This window comes from Natator depressus, chromosome 12 (genome assembly GCF_965152275.1).
Source record: "Natator depressus isolate rNatDep1 chromosome 12, rNatDep2.hap1, whole genome shotgun sequence".
Taxonomy (NCBI): Eukaryota; Metazoa; Chordata; order Testudines; family Cheloniidae; genus Natator; species Natator depressus.
In genome coordinates, this window is record NC_134245.1 from 8,762,954 (window position 1) to 8,781,130 (window position 18,177).

An 18,177-nucleotide genomic window follows, 5' to 3' on the forward strand; every position below is an offset into this window, starting at 1 on the left:
TGGCTAAAAGCAGACCTTCAGTTGCTTATATCAAACTTTTTGGGTCCTGATTTTCTGTAACTTCCTCCAGCGTCTGTGTCAGGGCTCCTTGCTGTTTTGAAATAGCAGCTGCAGAATGAAATGGTCACTGATGCCCACAGGATTCTTAAGGACCCTGCAAAGGACTAGAGTCTTGTTAATTTCATTGCGCTACTGCTGGGGGAAAGCCATGATCAACAGCAGAGGCACTGAAGCTATCTGTAAACATAGAAAGACAACACTGGAAACTTAATTTTTTTAAATGAAAGGTTAAATTCTGCAAAAATGAATGACTTAAGTCCCCGCCCCACTCAAAGAAAGTTTCTAAGTTTCTGTTGTTAAGTGGGCAACTGTATTTTTCAAGTTGTGTGTTTTGTTATACGGTTCTCAGTTACTGTAATGGAAATTAGCATCCTCACTGACTTAACTCTGGAGATGTTGCAGTGTTAAAGGAAATGCATGTTTGCTGTAAATCGTCAGATGACTACTTTGCAACACTGGAAAACTTTATTAAGTGCAAGGTCCACAACAGTTCTAAACCCAACAAAGGAAGTTTAACACAATTATGTTAGAATAAAACATAAACCTACAAAAGCATAGAAATGTTGCACTTAGACTGCTGCAATTTGCGCATGATTCACCCCTGTAGTTCTCAAGCTTTCTTTTAGTATTATTTATTTGCATTACGGGAATGACTAGGGACCAATCAAGAACAGGGACCCATTATATTATGCACTGTATAGACAAAATAGTAGACTGTCCCTTCCCCAAAGGCCTTGCAATCTAAATAGAGAAGGGTCTATTTAGAAAAAGGGTCGGGGAAAGGAATATAACACACAAACAGAGTGATTGGCTGCAAACATAATTTTTTTCCTTCCCTTTTGAAGGAGATGGGGATTGGTATGTATATTATTAAAAAACTGTAGCAAATGCATTCTACTGTGCGAGTAGGAGGAGAATACCTTTGTCTTCACAGTTCTGCTTTTAAATCCATCAGTTCCATTTGCAAACCAAGGTTCCAGGCCCTGAATCAGATCTGCTTGAGTGAACCCTTTTGCACATGCAGAGGGCCCTGGATTACAGTGGGTCTCGACACAGACAGTGCTTTCTTTGGCTGTATAGATCCAATTGCAGGATTGTGGCGTAAAACTTTATTTGGGTTTTAACACAAGAAATGGTGGGGGTAAACACTGCTTCTAGGCATTTGTGTTAATTGGGCTTGGATTAATTATACTATTAAAGCATTTAACCTTGAAGATAAGTACAGAAAAAGGAGGCTAACGATTTTCCAATCTCATGTGATATTGCGCTACTTGCGTATAGCACGTAAATTACTATAATAAATTGGTTAGTCTCTAAGGTGCCACAAGCCCTCCTTTTCTTTTTGTGAAGACAGACTAACACGGCTGCTACTCTGAAACCTATAATAGCCCTGTTTTTGCTAATACCATTACCAGGAGAGACGGGGCATAACTTTAATATTTTAAAAATAATCATTCTAAATACTAGAGCGACAAGATGGGTGAGGTAAAATCTTTTATTGGACCAACTTCTGTTGGTGAGAGAAACAGGCATTTGAGCCACCCAGAACTCTTCATATGTGAAGAGTTGGTCCAGTAAAAGATATTACCTCACCCATCTTGTCTCTAATATTCTGGGACCAACATGACTACATCTACACTGCATACCACATTCTTAGTACTAGTCAGTCTGTTTTCAAAATGGTTTTAACAACATTACTCCTCTGCAAAGCTGGCACAATTGTGCTTGTAACAAACTTTGGAAATTGCTGGTTATGTAGCGTAGAAGGTACCTAAAGGGGGTGTAAGAAGCAGTAACAGCAAAAAAAATAAATCGTAATGTGTCCATCTGTCTTTGTTAGATTCCAGAACCTGTGCCTGAATACCAAGACTGTAACTCTTACTGCTTCTGAATATATGTGGTGGCTAGCAGGATTTAGAACAATCTTTGAAATGTACGTTTTGTTTTTTTTACAGGTTTTTATTCATAATCCTCATGCCCGTGGCCAGCATGTAAGTGCAAATCGTATGATGCAAAGCAGCCAGGATTCTGATATTTCTCTTCTCAACATTAACCAGAGGGTCAGCTGCCTGACAGCCGGAGTGCTGAATCCCCAGCTTGGCTATGATTGTCTTCTAGTTGGAACACAGACTAATTTGTTGGCTTACGATGTGTACAACAACTCGGATTTGTTTTACAGAGAGGCAAGTTAATTTCACTCTTAGTCTTCATCTCTTTCTTTCATAAAGAAGTTTAGGAGTCATAAATTCTAAGTTTATTTATTTGATTGCTGTGCTTTTCTTTTTGCAGATCAGTGATATAATTAGATTCACAACTTTCTGGGCAGAGGACTTGCATGTTTTGAAAATCAGTATTATATTTTTAAGAGGACAATATAGTGCTAATGTGACATTGTCAGTGAGTGAATTTTTTTAATATGCTATACCAGTTGCAAGTCAAAACTTAAAAGCCTTTGAAAATATTCAGAGCTGAAATAAAATTAGAATAGAATTATATATTCCAATCCGATATCCTAAATCTGCTTGGAACAGTATTTTGGAAAAGCCATGGGTTTGTCATTGACTCACAAATTTTGTAGGAAAAATTTAAAACATTACATTATTCTGGGCAAACTATTCTTTATTTTTTGGTTAAATAGCTAAAACTAGTTGATTAAATATTTCACCATTTTCTTTTTAAACTAGAAACAGGGTAATAAAAATTAAAAAAAGACTAACCAGGTGTGCAGGTGGGGAAAGGAGTTTGTACATAGAAGGTTAATGACCAGCCTGAGTAATTGCAGACTGACCTTATTGTAAACTTCATCCTAACCAATGTGAGTAACTGGGTTGACCTACCTTAGTACTGTAACCTCTCCCCATTGTTTGTTACTCTCACTTGTCTCATGTTATAGTTAGGCCCCAATCCTGCACTTGAATCTGTATAGCCACAGGGGTCAACCCATGGAGATTTGATTACAAGATCAGGGCCTCCTATGGCCTCCATCCCACAGTCACACGCTAGGAACGAAAGGGTTTGCTCGTGTGCAAGTCCCATTGAAGTCTACAGGCCTTTGCACATGCCTGGGGGAACACTTCCACAGATCTCGTGGTCAGATTGGGACTTTAGTTTATAAGTTCTCTGGGGCAATGAGCAGGTCTTAGCTAAGCACTTCACAGGTAACACTGTTCTGGGTACGATAAAACAAGAGATACTAAAAATTTAACAGTTCAGGTTGCTTTCTCTTACTCCACTACAGTGGACATAAACAGAGCCAATTCTGGAAGAGTACATGCTCAGTAGGTAGTAAAGAATGTGACATTATGAAAAACCCTAAAAGTTGCATTTTTATCATGAAGCCGTAGATGTGACATACATACAACCATCATCATGTACAATTAAATACAGCATACATTTTGCTGTTTGTTTGAAGTTGGTTCTCTATTTTGTTTAATTTCTGGTTATTGCTTCAACTTTTTAGGCTACAAATAGTTTAAAGTAAATGATGGATAACTGAGTTATTCCATACAGTATTAGGTTAATGTAATGCTGGATGCTTTCTCTGATGCATGTACAGTATGCATAGGTATATCTGAATCTTTGCTATATTTCTATATTCCTTTAATGTTTTTCTGCAGGTTACCGATGGAGCTAATGCGATAGTGCTTGGAACGCTAGGAGATATTTCCTCTCCTCTTGCTATTATTGGTGGAAACTGTGCTCTGCAGGGCTTTGATCATGAAGGAAATGATCTCTTTTGGACGGTAAAGATACACAGTCCTTTTGACATTGCTACAAGAATATTTTTGATCAAAATTATGTTTAATAAAATCAATATTAAATTGATTTGATTAATCTTAAGTTAAGAAAGATTTCTGAGCTAATAAGCTATGTGTATTTGTAATTTGCTCAGTAAATACAACAATTTGAGCCTGAACCAACGATATTCTAATAGTCTTTGTTCTCTTGGCAACTCAGAACATAAATGTAGTTGTCATAGGCTAAACTAGCATAAGTATTGATGGCTCATGCTCAAATAAACTGGTTAGTCTAAGTCACTTTAGATAAGCTGTTAGTTACCAGCAGGACAGTGGGGTGGGAGGAAGTTTTGTTTCATGGTCTCTGTGTGTATATAATGTCTTCTGCAGTTTCCACGATATGCTATGCATCCGATGAAGTGAGCTGTAGCTCACGCTCAAATAAACTGGTTAGTCTCTAAGGTGCCACAAGTACTCCTTTTCTTTTTCCTTTCTTTTAATTTCAGGTTACTGGGGACAATGTTCGTTCATTAGCATTGTGTGATTTCGATGGTGATGGGAAAAAAGAGGTTGGTTTGTTGTGGACGGTTCTTCTGTGACTTCATCTGTAGTCTTGTCCTGCAGTGACTTTATGTTGAAAGAAAATAACTGAATTATATTTGACTCCTTTATGTTGCTGGTTAGATTTAACTGCTTGGAGCTATAGTCCTTTCTTAGGCCCTGATCCTGCAAACACTTATGCACATATTAAACTATACTGTGACTTCAGTGCAACTAGTTACAGTGAGTAAAGTTAAGCATGAACATAAGTCTTTGTAGGATTTGGAGCCTTGCTTTGGCTGTGTTGATCACTAATGATAATTCTGAAGCAGTTCTTTGCATTTTACAGTGTGTATTTTCTCTCAGATAAAATTAAATATATGTAAAAAATACTTAAAGCAGCCAGATTGCTGGACCCCCTATTGACTGATTTAGATTAGTTTAAATGGAAAAGAAACAGTTCGTTAGAAACCATGTTATTCATTATAGTGGACAATTGTAAAATTGTATTACAAATAATCTCATTTATGGTTGGACTTGTTTTTGATTTATCCATTCTCAAATCCAATCACAGTGTATCTTTTCAATAATGACACAATGATTAACTGTTACCCACTGCATTGGTGTAAGACTGAAAATAATTTTAACAAGCTTCTTGCTATTGAGACTATGTAAGGGAAGGGCAGGGAAAACTGTTATGCCCAGATGGTGCATTTACAGTGTGTGGGTGTGGACCCCGTGCCTATTAGGCTACTACATCAGTGTGCAAACTTCATTATAAAATTCAAAGATCAATAAGAGGTAGAAACAGCATTTAGAAACTTGATCACTTCCCCCTCCCTTTTTATTGCCTGGGAAAAGCCTCATTTTTAGTGGGCTAAGGACTTGTACCACTGACATGCACATACCACAGATGTAATCTGAATTTCTTCTGCTCACCCATGACGCAGTCTTACAAATATACAGACCCTTCACCTATAGGGGGTCTCACTGAAGTAATCTATTTGCAGGATTGGCGTCAGTCACACCTCTCTTCCTCCACCTTTGTGACGTAGGTGGGACTCACCACTGCAGTGCCTCCTGTTGGTACCTCCGGGAATTAGCTCAGTCCATGTGGAGCGCCCTCCACTGGTGGTGTCCCATCCATCTCTCACTCTGTTGGCATCTGGACCCACATTGCTCCCTTTTCACTGCATCCTCTTCAGGACACTGCCCTCTGGCAGTGCCCTCTAGTCCACACTCACCCACTTCCAGGGGTGTGTGTTATCAGCAGTTCTTCTCTTCACCCCAGCCACAATGGCCAACCACACTCCAAAGTCTAACCCCTTTTGGCAGGGGTCTGGTGCCATCCTGATGGCCACGCCTAACATCCAGGTGTAAGTGCAAGGGGCAGGACACAGGCCCACCCTCTACTCTGGGTCCCGACCCATGGACCCTTTGGCAGCAGCCTTCCTGCCTGCCCTCCTTCTCTCCCTTTGTCCATCTCTCTCCCTGGGCCATTCCCCCTTCAGCCCCTTTGCACCAGCTAGGCCCTTTCCTCAGGGCCTGCAGCCTAGCAGGTACCAGGCTAGAGTTCCCTTCTGCTCCCCCTGCCTGACCAGTACTGCGCTGTCCCTGGTGCTAGTCTCCTCACACAGGAGACAGACCTTCACACTCTGAAAGCCTAGGCAAGACTACCTGCCTCTTGCCTGGGCAGCCTTTATATAGGGCCTAGCCTGGCCCTGATTGGCTACCTCTTGCTCAGCCCTGATTGGCTCCCCACAGGCCCTCTCTGATTGGCTGCCTGTCTGCACAGCCACTCTGGCCTGCTGTAGCCCAATCTGGCTTGGGGGTGGGGCACTGCCCCACCACAACCTTATTTGCTGGAACTGAGTGGGCTGATGGACAAGTAAAGCCACGTATTAAGCAATGCTGGAGATGATTCTAGGCTAGCAAGGTCCAGTGGAGAAGGGCACCAGAGAGGGGGTTAGAACTGAATTGTATTCTTGGCTCTGCCATTGATTCACATTGTGACCTTAGACAAGTCACTCAACTTCTGTAAACTGGAGGTGAAGACATTTGCTCATCTTTGTAAAATGGTTTTCCACATTGCCTTGTTTGTTCTTTAAGACTCCCTGTTCCAACAAGTAGTGTGCAGGAAAGGAACTGATAAAACTGAGTGCATGAGCAGTAAGAACCAGGGCCCAAGTCAACATTGTCCTGCACATCATGCAATCATTTACACTAAATCAGAACGGTAGCATTTTGCACCCACTTTTGCACTGGTGTAAAGCACTAAGGTGCAGGGCAACAATGAACTGGACCCTCGGATTAGCTGATTTGGATCAGCATAGAGCAAGAGGCCTTTGAATATGAGATGATCAGTGCTGTAAAATGAAATGGCATTCAGCTGTCTGCTCATATGAGCATGGTTAATGCTTGGCATTGGAGGTCCTGATCTATTTGAATCCACATGGCTCTTAGAGAGTTGCAATTGAGCTGCAGATTCCCTACCCCAATACAGAGGATATAATTTTTCTTATGTATGTAACTACAGTTATGAATGCTAATACTGAGTTGTGGACAGTGAGACAAGAATATATCCTGGCAGTAGTAGAGTGCTTTCCCTCATCCCCTTGCCTGACGTATTTTAGTATGTGTTCTTAGAGTTTACACTGCCAAAATAGATGTAAATAATACTTGAACAAAAAGAGAGTCTATGGCACCTTTTGGTCCCAAAACACTTTACAAACTTTTCATATCACCATTAAAAACTCTTGAAGACTGGGCCTAGCGTATTTGTTTACTCAGTAAAAACTTTCTGCTTGCCTCTAAATTCTTGTGTCTTTGTTTTTGTTACTGTGAGTTAAATAAACTGTTTTAAGATTATTTCTTTCTTTTTAGCTTCTTGTTGGATCTGAGGATTTTGACATCAGGGTTTTTAAAGAAGATGAGATTGTGGCAGAAATGTCAGAAACAGAGGTAAATTATTTCTAAGCAGTGTTTATTGTATGCTCAGATGGGGTACAAAATATTGCCCACCAATCTACAGTGGCTTAGATGTACTATGATGACCAGTTGAGTTAATTAATCTTTCCTATTTTATGAGCACATTAAAAAGTTACAATTTAATAATGGATTTAAACCATCTGGATTGTGATTTTTGCTGTGCTGTTTTACAGATAGTCTGCCAGGTTTTAAAAAAAAAATGTTGTTTGTCAGAAAATTAGGGCCCCATCCAAGCACACTGAAGTCACTGGAATGATCCCATTGAGGTCAATTGGCTATGGATCAGGCCCTCAGTCAGAAGCTGTAAACAAGAGAGCTCATTCGGTTACAGTACTTGCCCCAAAAATCGTAGGATAGGCAGGGTCAGAGCATGGCTAAGAAGTCAGTGCCTGTAGCTCTTGGGCAGGAAGTTCAGTAGTTAATAAGACAACCTCAGTATTTTATGTTGGTATTGTCTCAGATTAGTGGTGCAAGATTTTTCTCGAGTGCATTGACAGAAACATGAGTAAGCAGTTTGTGGATGCACAAATACAGAGGAAGCAAGGTTACGTTAAAAAGAAAATCACGCTGTATGGACATAACTGAAGGTTGTTTGTTGTAACCAGGTCAGATAAAAGTGACATGTACCAGTTAAAAACCATGACTGCACCTGTAGCCTAGACAGGGCCTAGATTACAGTTGTGGGACAGGAAGGCTTTTAGGGAGGGAATGTGTATGGGTAGAAAGTAAAAAGGTGCGGGGTTGTCACTCGTCAGTTTAGTGGCAGAGAGAGGATCCCCACTATTAGGGATGAGTTGCTTTTAGGGGGGGGAAAGCACCTTGTGGTTGAATTTAGGAATATTCTTAATTATGCCACTTCTAGGCTTGCAGTGGAGTGGGAAGGACACCTTAGAGACTTCCCTCCTCGAAAATCTGAGGAGAACTGTATTGTGGGAGGAAACTCGCTGCTGGAGTTAGGGATAAAAGGCTTAGCTACTAAACCACTTATGAAAGAGCTATTAAAGCTAAAGAAATGCAGTTTTGTTAGATGAGGGTGGCTAGAATTAGAATTTAACAGGATACCCTGGCCTGGAATATTTTATGCCATTTGTACTTCTGAAACAGTTCGGTATGGCTGCTAGGTTAGCTGTTTTCAGCACTTCCCAGTGCAGCAAGATGCAAGACCATGATTTAGCTAGCAAAGCTGTGTAGCATTCAGCAGAGAATATCTGTTAAAATGCCTACAGCTGGTCAATACCTGAAGCCTGCATTAGGTATTTACTGCAAATTATGTTCTGGAGTAATATCCTGATTTATAGTTAAAGGGGAAGTTGTGCTCATACATGATGTATTTCTTAACCTACGTGTTTTAAAGCCATGCTTACAGATTCCTTAAGAAGCTTGTTCTTATCTTATAGTTCTAAATTAAAGGGACACTCAATAACTCACAAACTCTTCCTTGGAGGAAGATAAATTCCGTGCAACATGTTTGGATGATGGCTTTTATATAGTGTACTCATTTTAAAAGACTGCAGTGTTCTATTTTTTGAAATATTGTTTGTGGTCCGTAACAAACCAATACGTAACCTTTTAGTGATGCTGTACCAAAAGGGCTAATGTGATCCTTTGATGTGTAAATGAGTATATGGAGTAGGAGTAGACGGGTTTTATTACCTCTTGTTTTTGGACTGAGATGACTAGTACTGTAATACTGTGTGCTGTTCCAGTGTCCACAATTTAAGAGGGATGTTGATAACTTGGAAAAGGTTCAAAGGGGATCCACATAAATGACTAAAGGATTATAAACCATGCCTTATAGTGATAGACTCAAAGAGCTCAATCTATTAAGCTTATCAAAGAGAAGGTTAAGAGGTGACTTGATTAATATATAAGTACCTACATTGAGAACAGAAATTTGATAATAGAAGGTTCTTCAATCTAGCAGACAAACTTATAGAAGACGAAATGGCTGGAAGATGAAGCTAGGCAAATTCAGACTTGAATATGAAGGTGCATTTTTTTACAGTGAGGGTAATGAACCATTGGAACAACTTACCAAGGATTGTGATGGATTCTCCATCACTGGCAATTTTTAAATCAAGACTGGAGGTCTTTCTAAAAGACATGCTGTAGATCAAACAGGAATTAATTCAGGGAAGTCCTGTGGCTGGTGTTATGCAAGAGGTTAGACTAGATGATCACAATAGTCCCTTGTGGCCTTGGAATTGATGCGTCTGTAACTCTGATTTGGCATCAGAACACTTCTCATATTCATGTTGAGGGGCTACTCTAATAGCTAACTTTTATGTGGTGCACCTAGGAAGGAAAAAAAAATTGAGTTACGGGAGAGTTATGGTCTTGTAGGTACTTCTCTGATTCTGCCATTTATGTTTGTTAGTGTTTTATTATTTCTGTAATGCCATAGATGTTCACCAGTGTTCCTTCCCCTACAAGAGCTCGATCCTGGAAACAGACCTTTGTTTTATCTCATTGATTTAGGCCTGGAGATTTGTGGCAAACATTTCCCACTGTTGGTAGCACCTGGCCAGTTCCATCAGTGTTAGTAACATTGTGCCACTAGTTTAGACTAGGCACCCACAGCCATTTGTGTTTTAAAGAGAGTTTTGTCTAACCAGAGCGGGTCTAAATGACACCATGTTACAAACACCAGTGACCACAGGCGTTTTCTCACTGGCACAAAACTTTTGCCAAAGAATCTTAGTAAGAAGGAAGAGCCCATAGTGATTTTAAACTGATCTTTGGTATACCTACTGTAGTAATGTTCTTTAAGAAGGAAAGTTATCCCCAATTAATTAATGTGTAAAACAGCTAATTTAGTACAGAAATTGCGTGCATTCTATTATCAGTTACTTTAAACTCTAGAAGTAGAGATGCGTTCTAACTCTTACATATTCTTTTTTCAGACCATCACTGCACTTAGCCCCATGTATGGCAGTCGATTTGGCTATGCCCTATCTAATGGTACAGTAGGAGTTTATGAGAAGACAGCCCGCTACTGGAGGATTAAAGTTAGTACAATCAAATATGTTCTGAAGGAAGAAATTGGAACGTTATGGCTGAGATTTTCAAAGCCAACTTGCAGATTTGGGTGCCCGGTTCTTGTTAATTTTAATGGGAATTGGGTGTCCAAATCTCTTGGTTTTGGAAATCTCAGCCTATGTGTATTATGGAACTGGTTTATTTTATAGGTATAAAATGTCACTATACAAAATTAATCGCACATCAGTTAACTTCTGCCCTACAACCATGTGGGGGATTTTGAGTTCCTTGTTCATACTGGATTCATTCAGTGGAGATACTGTTGACAAATATTTCGGAGGTACAGTTATTTTACATGGCTTTTGTGAGGGACTTGCATCATTTTCTATAACTACATCAGTGCGGCTGGCAGGTGTGCTGGTGATTAGGAAGTGAGCATGTTTGTATTTCTCTTCTGCTCACAAAGGAGGTCAGAAGTCTCACATAATAGCATCAGTATGATTTGTGTATTGGTTACAATGCCAAAGATAAGGCTTTGGGAAAGGCCAGCTAACAGAATGCTGCTGTTCCCAAGACTTCTCTGAACACAGTTTGGTCTCCTATTTCTGTTTGGTCTGCTGTTGATTTGACAAAATGAAATGTGTTTTAACAAGAATACAGCAAACTCAATGACAATGGACAGGTGGAAATACCTATTAGCTCATCTAGTCCATTTCCCAGAGATCAGCACAGGATTGTTCCCTGCACAGTATGTTTCCAAGTGCTCTAGCCAGTGTAGTTTTAAATGTCTGAAGTAATGGGGCTTCCCCAAGTTTCATTGAGGGACTGTTCCACAGCCTAATCGATCTTGCTGCTAGGAAGATCCTTTCCGGATACTCAGTTTAAATTTTCTTATTGCCACTGACTGGAACAGTTATGATATTAAAAGTTCATGTGGAAATGATTTTCTTTGTGCTAAGGGTATTTCCCAACTGCAAACAAGATTTATAAGAACTCTGGGACTGTAACTCTTGTCTTGGAGAATCAGGCTCTTGTATTGTCCACTGTTTTTGTGGGAGGAGGTAGGCATTGATCATCTTCTTGGATGGAAATATATTGGAGCGAAAGATTACATCTTTGGAGAACACTGGCCTGTGTCTCTAATGCAGCTGCTCCGATTTCAGAGGTACATGACTTATAGGTAGGGTGCCCTGACACTCTGTTAGGAGACATCTTGTTACTCCTGTATGTAATCTGTGTAGATACGAACTCCAGTACCAATAGCTTCATGCATTTGTTCTTTGTTTTTTCCCCAGTCTAAAAATCATGCAATGAGCATACACGCATTTGACCTTAACTCTGACGGAGTATGTGAATTGATCACTGGATGGTCCAATGGGAAGGTGAGTTTAAATGGAGAGAAAATGAGTAGCTGTGAGTCAAGAGATTGCATTGGACAAAGCTGTTTAGTTGTACAAGGCTGAACAGAGAAACTATTCAAAAGACTAGACCGAGCTCTGAAGAAATATTACAGTGAGCCTGTCTCAGCTTATGAATACCCTGTCAAATACTCCATCATTTACAGGAAGAACTGTCCCCTGAATATTTTTCAAATCAATCGCCACAGTATAGTAAGTTGTTTCTATAGGAGTGGAGATTGCCTAGTTCTTTTGTGGTGCCACTTCCACTTCCAGCTCTGTATATTGAGAACACCCTAGTATCCTTCTCCAGTGTTTCCTGGATGTTCTTAAATGACAAATGAAGGAAACTTATTAGATAATAGAGAAGGTAGCATCAATCTTAACTGTGGAAGGATTATTACCACTCCGTAATAAATCCATCATACATATGATAATATAATTAATATGTAAACTCATTCTATAAAACTCAATTCCGTTCCCTTTTAACACAGTTGCTTAGAATCATAGAATACCAGGGTTGGACGGGACCTCAGGAGGTCATCTAGTCCAACCCCCTGCTCAAAGCAGGACCAATCCCCAACTAAATCATCCCAGCCAGGGCTTTGTCAAGCCTGACCTTAGCATTGTTGCATGCTAGAAATGGCTGATTTAGCTGCCAGGTCTCCCATCGACACCATTTGCCAATGTTTTCTTGTAAATCTACACTCCTTTCACAATGTCGTCTTTCATTATCTCAGGAGAATTTGATTTCATTTGTCTCAGGTTAGCAACCTAGAGCCCCAGGATTCACTGGAACCTCTGGAATGGACTGCTAGACTTGATACAACATTGTTGTGTAGGAAACCTCAGCACACTTACTCCTGCTTTGTCTAGTCTTTCATTTACAGTATCCTCACTGGTCACTGATTTGAAAGTCTCCCGCTCCTAGAAGAACATTGCTGTGTCCTGTCGCTTGGAAGAGCAAAGCTATACAGAACTGAAAAATCCCCCCAGGGAATGATCATTAAAGGTCATATTTATGCATAAAAGTAACACATTTCATCAGACAAAGACTATGAATAAGGCTGGAGACTGTAAATGCTGCCTTAAGGTTACTTACAGTTTGTCCAGTCATTGCTGCTTCAATAGTATGTATCACCTTGAGAGCACAGGCTTGCAATTCCCCTCTTCCTTTGTCTTCTCTTTACTTTTCTCTGGGGAAAGCCTCTCCGAGGAGCAGCTCATTTTTACGTGTGTGTCTGGACCTGTCATTTCGTTGCTAGTTCATTTTTGGTGGTGTTTTCTTTTTCTGATCAGCAGAGCTGCAAGTTCACCTGCAGTTCCATAAGTGCAGCAGGGTTCCTCAGTTCATGTCCCAGAATGCTGCATAATTTAGACAGTGAGGTTAGCTTTCATTTCCATCCTGTCTCTTGAACATGTTCTGTATTCCAGGTTGACGCGCGCAGTGACCGAACGGGGGAGGTCATCTTTAAGGACAACTTTGCTTCCTCAATTGCAGGAGTGGTAGAGGGGGATTACAGAATGGATGGTAACACCCAGTTAATCTGCTGTTCAGTTGATGGTGAAGGTAAGAGTATGAAAAACTCTTTGCAGCATCAGTGTATTAGTTTAAGCTAAGCAGAAATGCCAAGAGCACTACCCACAAGGCATTACTGCCAATACGTTCTATTGTTACAATACCTGCTAAAAGAAAAGGAGGACTTGTGGCACCTTCGAGACTAACCAATTTATCTGACCATAAGCTTTCGTGAGCTACAGCTGCATACAGTTTTGTTAGTTGCATCTGATGAAGTGAGCTGTAGCTCACGAATAAATAGCTCAAATAAATTGGTTAGTCTCGAAGGTGCCACAAGTCCTCCTTTTCTTTTTGCGAATACAGACTAACACGGCTGCTACTCTAATACCTGCTAAATGCCTTTTGAGTTTGCATGTATTTTTGCCTGCCAAATCTGTCATCATCCTTTGCAAAATCCAGGGAATAGAATGGTCAAGCTTTCCGCAAGCAAGATTTTGAATACCACCTCCTGGATGATAAACAATCAGATCTGTTTTCTATACGATGACCTGTGGGCCTACAAAGTTCAGTTGCTTACCAGAAGTGATCTTCCAGTAAAAGTGAAGCAGAATTGTACTCCACACATGCAGGGATACTTCAAGCCATGCTGTTCAAATTGAATGGTGAGGGGAAAAAATAAATATGTGCGGGATCTCTTCAGCTTCTTCATGACAGACAAAGAAGATCTGAAAGAGGTTTATTTTTTGAAAATATATATGTTCTTGCTTGGTTTTTTAACTAGCAATTTAGGAAATAACAACCTTGTGTTTCGTGGAAGACACGGTGGTTGACTGGAGATCTTGTAAACTTATGTCGTCAGATACTAAGGAAGTGAAACTTAGTTGAGATGGGACGTATTTTTTATTCAAACTATTTAAATAAGTTTGCTCAAACTTAATATACAGATAAGCATGGGGGTCAAAGGAAAGGCTCACAGGTGACTGTCTTAAGCATCTGAAACCCACTCAGCAGTAACACATGAACCTGGCACAACCTATTTCGAACACAAGTCCAAACATATTAAAGAAAGTAGCATAGCATACCACTCTTTATGCGTACTCCTGCGTGCTTTTACCATAGTTATCAGGAGAACCCCCTGCTTATGTTTGGGCCTGTAAGCCTTTATTGCAGGGGAGTAAAGAACCAATGAATAGGGCCATATTAATAAGGCAACTCATCTTAAATAAGCCCTATATGTTAACATCAATGGCCTTGATCCTGCTCTTTGAGACATGGGCTGCTGTCTTTTGCTGCAAGTGTATATATATACGCAGAACATGGCAATGTAGGATCCTTTATTTTCATTGGAGCCTCTTGACACTACTGTATTACAGATACTAAATGATGATAATCCTGCAATCAGGTGCATGTGCGCAGAACCTTAAACCTTCACAGGGTTTCATGCAAGTCATTGGGGCTCTGCATGGGTACAAGATCCAGACATGCTGAGCCAGTTGCACGATCACGGCCATTGTTCTTCTGTCTTTCAGTGTTCCCTCTCTCCCTCCCTCCTTCATCTGAATTAAATTGTTGACCACAAAGGAAATAAGTGTGTGTGTGTGTGTGTGTGTGTGTTTCTGTCTCTCCATTGGGGGGTGTGCCTTTAAACTCAGAACCACATAGAGATTTTCAGCTTCCCCATACCTTTTTCTTGGTGCTGTACAGTCAGGCCGAACATTCAGCGGGAGCGTTGGTTTTTCCTCCATAGATTTCATCTTCTCTTACAAACAGAACTAACAGAAATTACAGGGAACAGACCTGTTGTAAAATGAAAGGCCTTTGCAAGCAGTTCTGTGGTACCTAGCTTTCGACTTGAACTCTCCTGCCTCAGTATCCCCACCCAGATTCTTGGGTGCAGGGACTCCCCCTGGATCCTACCCAGCTGGACCCAACCCTCTGTTCATCCTGACCATTATGAAACAAATCTTAGGCCTGAAGCTAAGTCTCCCTGAACAAAAAATAAGAGATAGGTTAGGAGGATTGGCTAGCTAAAATAGATGGAAATGGTGAGTTGCATTCACACCAAGACAAAAAGAAGAACACTTGGCCTCTGTAAAATTCCCAGACAAAAGCTTGGTCAGGATGGAGTAATGTTGAGAGTTGCTTGTAAGTAATGTAAGACTCACCTAAACTAAACTAACTATAAAATAAACTAAGAGTTCAAAAAGAGAGATCTACATTGTTCTGTCATTCATTCTGATCAGTGAGGGTCAGCTTTAGGGAGGCAGGAGACACTTCCATGGAAGTCTCCAAATGCACTAGAAGTCATCAGCGTTCCTTTAAATGTCCAGCCATGTTGTCTTGGTAAGTATAGTGGGTCATGTCCTCAGGTGGTGTAAATCAGCATAACTCCATTTACTTCAGTGGAGCTACACCCATTTATGCCATCTGAGGGGCTGACCTGATATTATTTCTACAGTCAATTTGTTAGTGATTCATGCCGTAGAAGCAGAAGTCTAGAGATTGCTGCTAAAGACATGCTTGAAATGCTCTGGGCTTTGCTTTTGTGCAGTACGTGGCTACCTGCCAGGAAGCCAGGAGATGAAAGGAAACTTGATGGATACCAGTGTGGAACAGGATCTGATTCGGGAGCTTAGTCAAAAGAAACAAAATCTGCTGCTGGAATTACGAAACTATGAGGAAAACTCAAAGGTACTTCTCAAAACAAGATGCAGGGCCCGACTCTGGTCTCTCCCCCAGACCCACAGGCTGATAGAAGAACGAGAGTGCAGTGACAATGTAAAATAGAGACATCTTATGCAAGAGGCCTGCTCCTTGTGTGTATTCAGCGCCAGCTCTTCTTACTTTAATACCTAACGTTTTCCCTACTTTTTCAGTCTACTGAATGCATTGGCTCTGCAGAGCTAATGGAGAGGGAGCTGGATTCTATTCTGGCTCGTGTAATTGAATGATTAACGTAAGTTCTGACTGCAGAACCTTCATTTTTGGTGATGCATGGGTGAGAAGAGGGCACAGAGGTGATTGGGTGGGAATCTGACAAATGGCTGTGGTTGGGAACATGGGCAGAGTTCAGGGGATCAGGGCAACCTTGACAAATGGGGGCTACGTAGCGAAGGACAGAGTTATGTTGAGCTTTGAGAACAGGCAGAAGGAAGAGTAGATCCATGCTGTAGGTGTAATGGTTAAGGCCTGGATTCAGCAATGAACTTAAGTATGTGCTGATGTCCCATGGGACTTAAGGATGTGCTTAAAGTTCAGGGTTGTCCCAAGCAACCCCTCTCATGCTTTTCTAAAGAGAAGCGCAGTTGTCAACGAGGCATTGTATCAGTTAGAGTCAGCCAAGAGAGTTTGAGGAAAAGCCTAATCAAAACATTCTTCACAGATGTTTAAAATATATGAAGGCTGCTGTAATAGATCCCTTCCCATGGTGGAGGGCTCTTGGATGTATCTTCAGAACTGCTTTAATGAAAACCTTGCTCTTGTGGTGCTGAGCTGGAAGTGTGTGTTTTGCAGCAGGCTGAACTGAGTGCTCAGGTGAACGAAGCTGATGGGCAGAGGGGAGTGATTCCAGCTAACACCCAGCTGCAGACAGCCCTCTCAGTGAATCTGGGCTCTGACAGTCAGGCTGCCCACGTCGAGTTGTGTATTTCCACATCTAATGGTGAGAAATAATTTGCAGTCGATGATGGTGGTTTCCTGTAATCTCACATGCAAATGTTTTGGTGCATTTAGCCAGTGGTTTGCCTGTCCCCTAGTTGGTCTGTCATCCTCCATTTCTTCTGTCTGGATGCCTTCCTTTCACAGAGTTTTGAATCAACCAATGTTCCATCAATCTGAATAGGTTCTTCTGTGACCCCATGGTATCCAAAAGTCTTGTTAGCTCCTTACTGCTTGTTCCTTCTTCCATGCAATTGATACGTGAAGTGAAGTAAATTGGTCTTGCTGATCCCTGTTGCCTTCCTCATTCCACCGGTAGGAGTGGCTAGAGAACCATGCAGTGTATGCCAACCTGAGACTGAGCATGCAGCTGCCGGATCTGGGTCTCGGCATGGAGGCTAAATGTCTGTAATCCAATATCTTCTCCCAGAAAACCCTCCCCTACTTAATTTTGAAAGTGATGCAGAGTTATTTCTTTCATAGAAGGTTAGGGTTGGAAGGGACCTCAGGAGGTCATCTAGTCCAACCCCCTGCTTGAAACAGGACCGCTCCCCAATTTTTGCCCCAGATCCCTAAGTGGCCCCCTCAAGGATTGAACTCACAACCCTGGGTTTAGTAGGCCAATGCTCAAACCACTGAGCTATCCCTTCCCCCTTGCCAGTGGAGAACTATTAATTAATAAACCACTTTCTCCCCTTTCCTAAGACACAATTATCCGAGCCGTGCTGATCTTTGCTGAAGGGATATTTGAAGGCGAGAGCCATGTGGTTCATCCCAGTCTCCAGAACCTCTCGGGTCACATTCAGGTTCCCCTTACTCCTCCCAAAGATGTCCCAGTGGATTTACACATCAAAGCCTTTGTGGGTTACAGAAGCAGGTAAGGTTTGTGGGATAGTAGAGTGTCAAGCCCCATTTCTGACGAGAGCAGCGTTTGATGTGAAACGTAGCAGTGATGTAGCTTTCTGTGCCCTTGTGTTTGTAGAAGGTCTGTGACAAGTAGAGTCAGGAATTTCTTCAGACCTAGTTCCTGTGCATCCTGACTCCTATTTAAAAGAACATTGACATGCTTTGAGATGCCCGATTTCCAGAGGTGCGAAACACCTGCAGCTCCCATTGGCTTGGAGCTGCGATTGCTCAGCAGGTTTGAAAACGAAGGCCCTACGTGCTGAAATCATTCAGGGCCTGATCTTGTTCCCTTGAGAGTCAATGGGAGGTTCGCCATTGACAGCTGTGGGACCAGGCTTGAGTGCTCGTGGAATATGGGAAATGTGGTCTAGATGAAATTATTATAAAGTGGATG

General features: G+C 41.3%; 1 protein-coding gene across 1 annotated transcript in view; it reads left to right on the forward strand.

Moving 5' to 3' along the window:
• The window catches only part of BBS2 (Bardet-Biedl syndrome 2), a 32,762-nt gene that overhangs the window by 3,984 nt on the left and 10,601 nt on the right, over positions 1-18,177 (forward strand). Inside the window, exons 2-11 of the mRNA XM_074968538.1 lie at positions 2,016-2,243; positions 3,678-3,803; positions 4,304-4,366; positions 7,221-7,298; positions 10,229-10,333; positions 11,600-11,686; positions 13,136-13,271; positions 15,772-15,911; positions 16,734-16,881; positions 17,583-17,754. Of these exons, the coding sequence (XP_074824639.1) occupies positions 2,016-2,243; positions 3,678-3,803; positions 4,304-4,366; positions 7,221-7,298; positions 10,229-10,333; positions 11,600-11,686; positions 13,136-13,271; positions 15,772-15,911; positions 16,734-16,881; positions 17,583-17,754 (1,283 nt within the window). The remainder of the gene's footprint in view (positions 1-2,015; positions 2,244-3,677; positions 3,804-4,303; positions 4,367-7,220; positions 7,299-10,228; positions 10,334-11,599; positions 11,687-13,135; positions 13,272-15,771; positions 15,912-16,733; positions 16,882-17,582; positions 17,755-18,177) is intronic.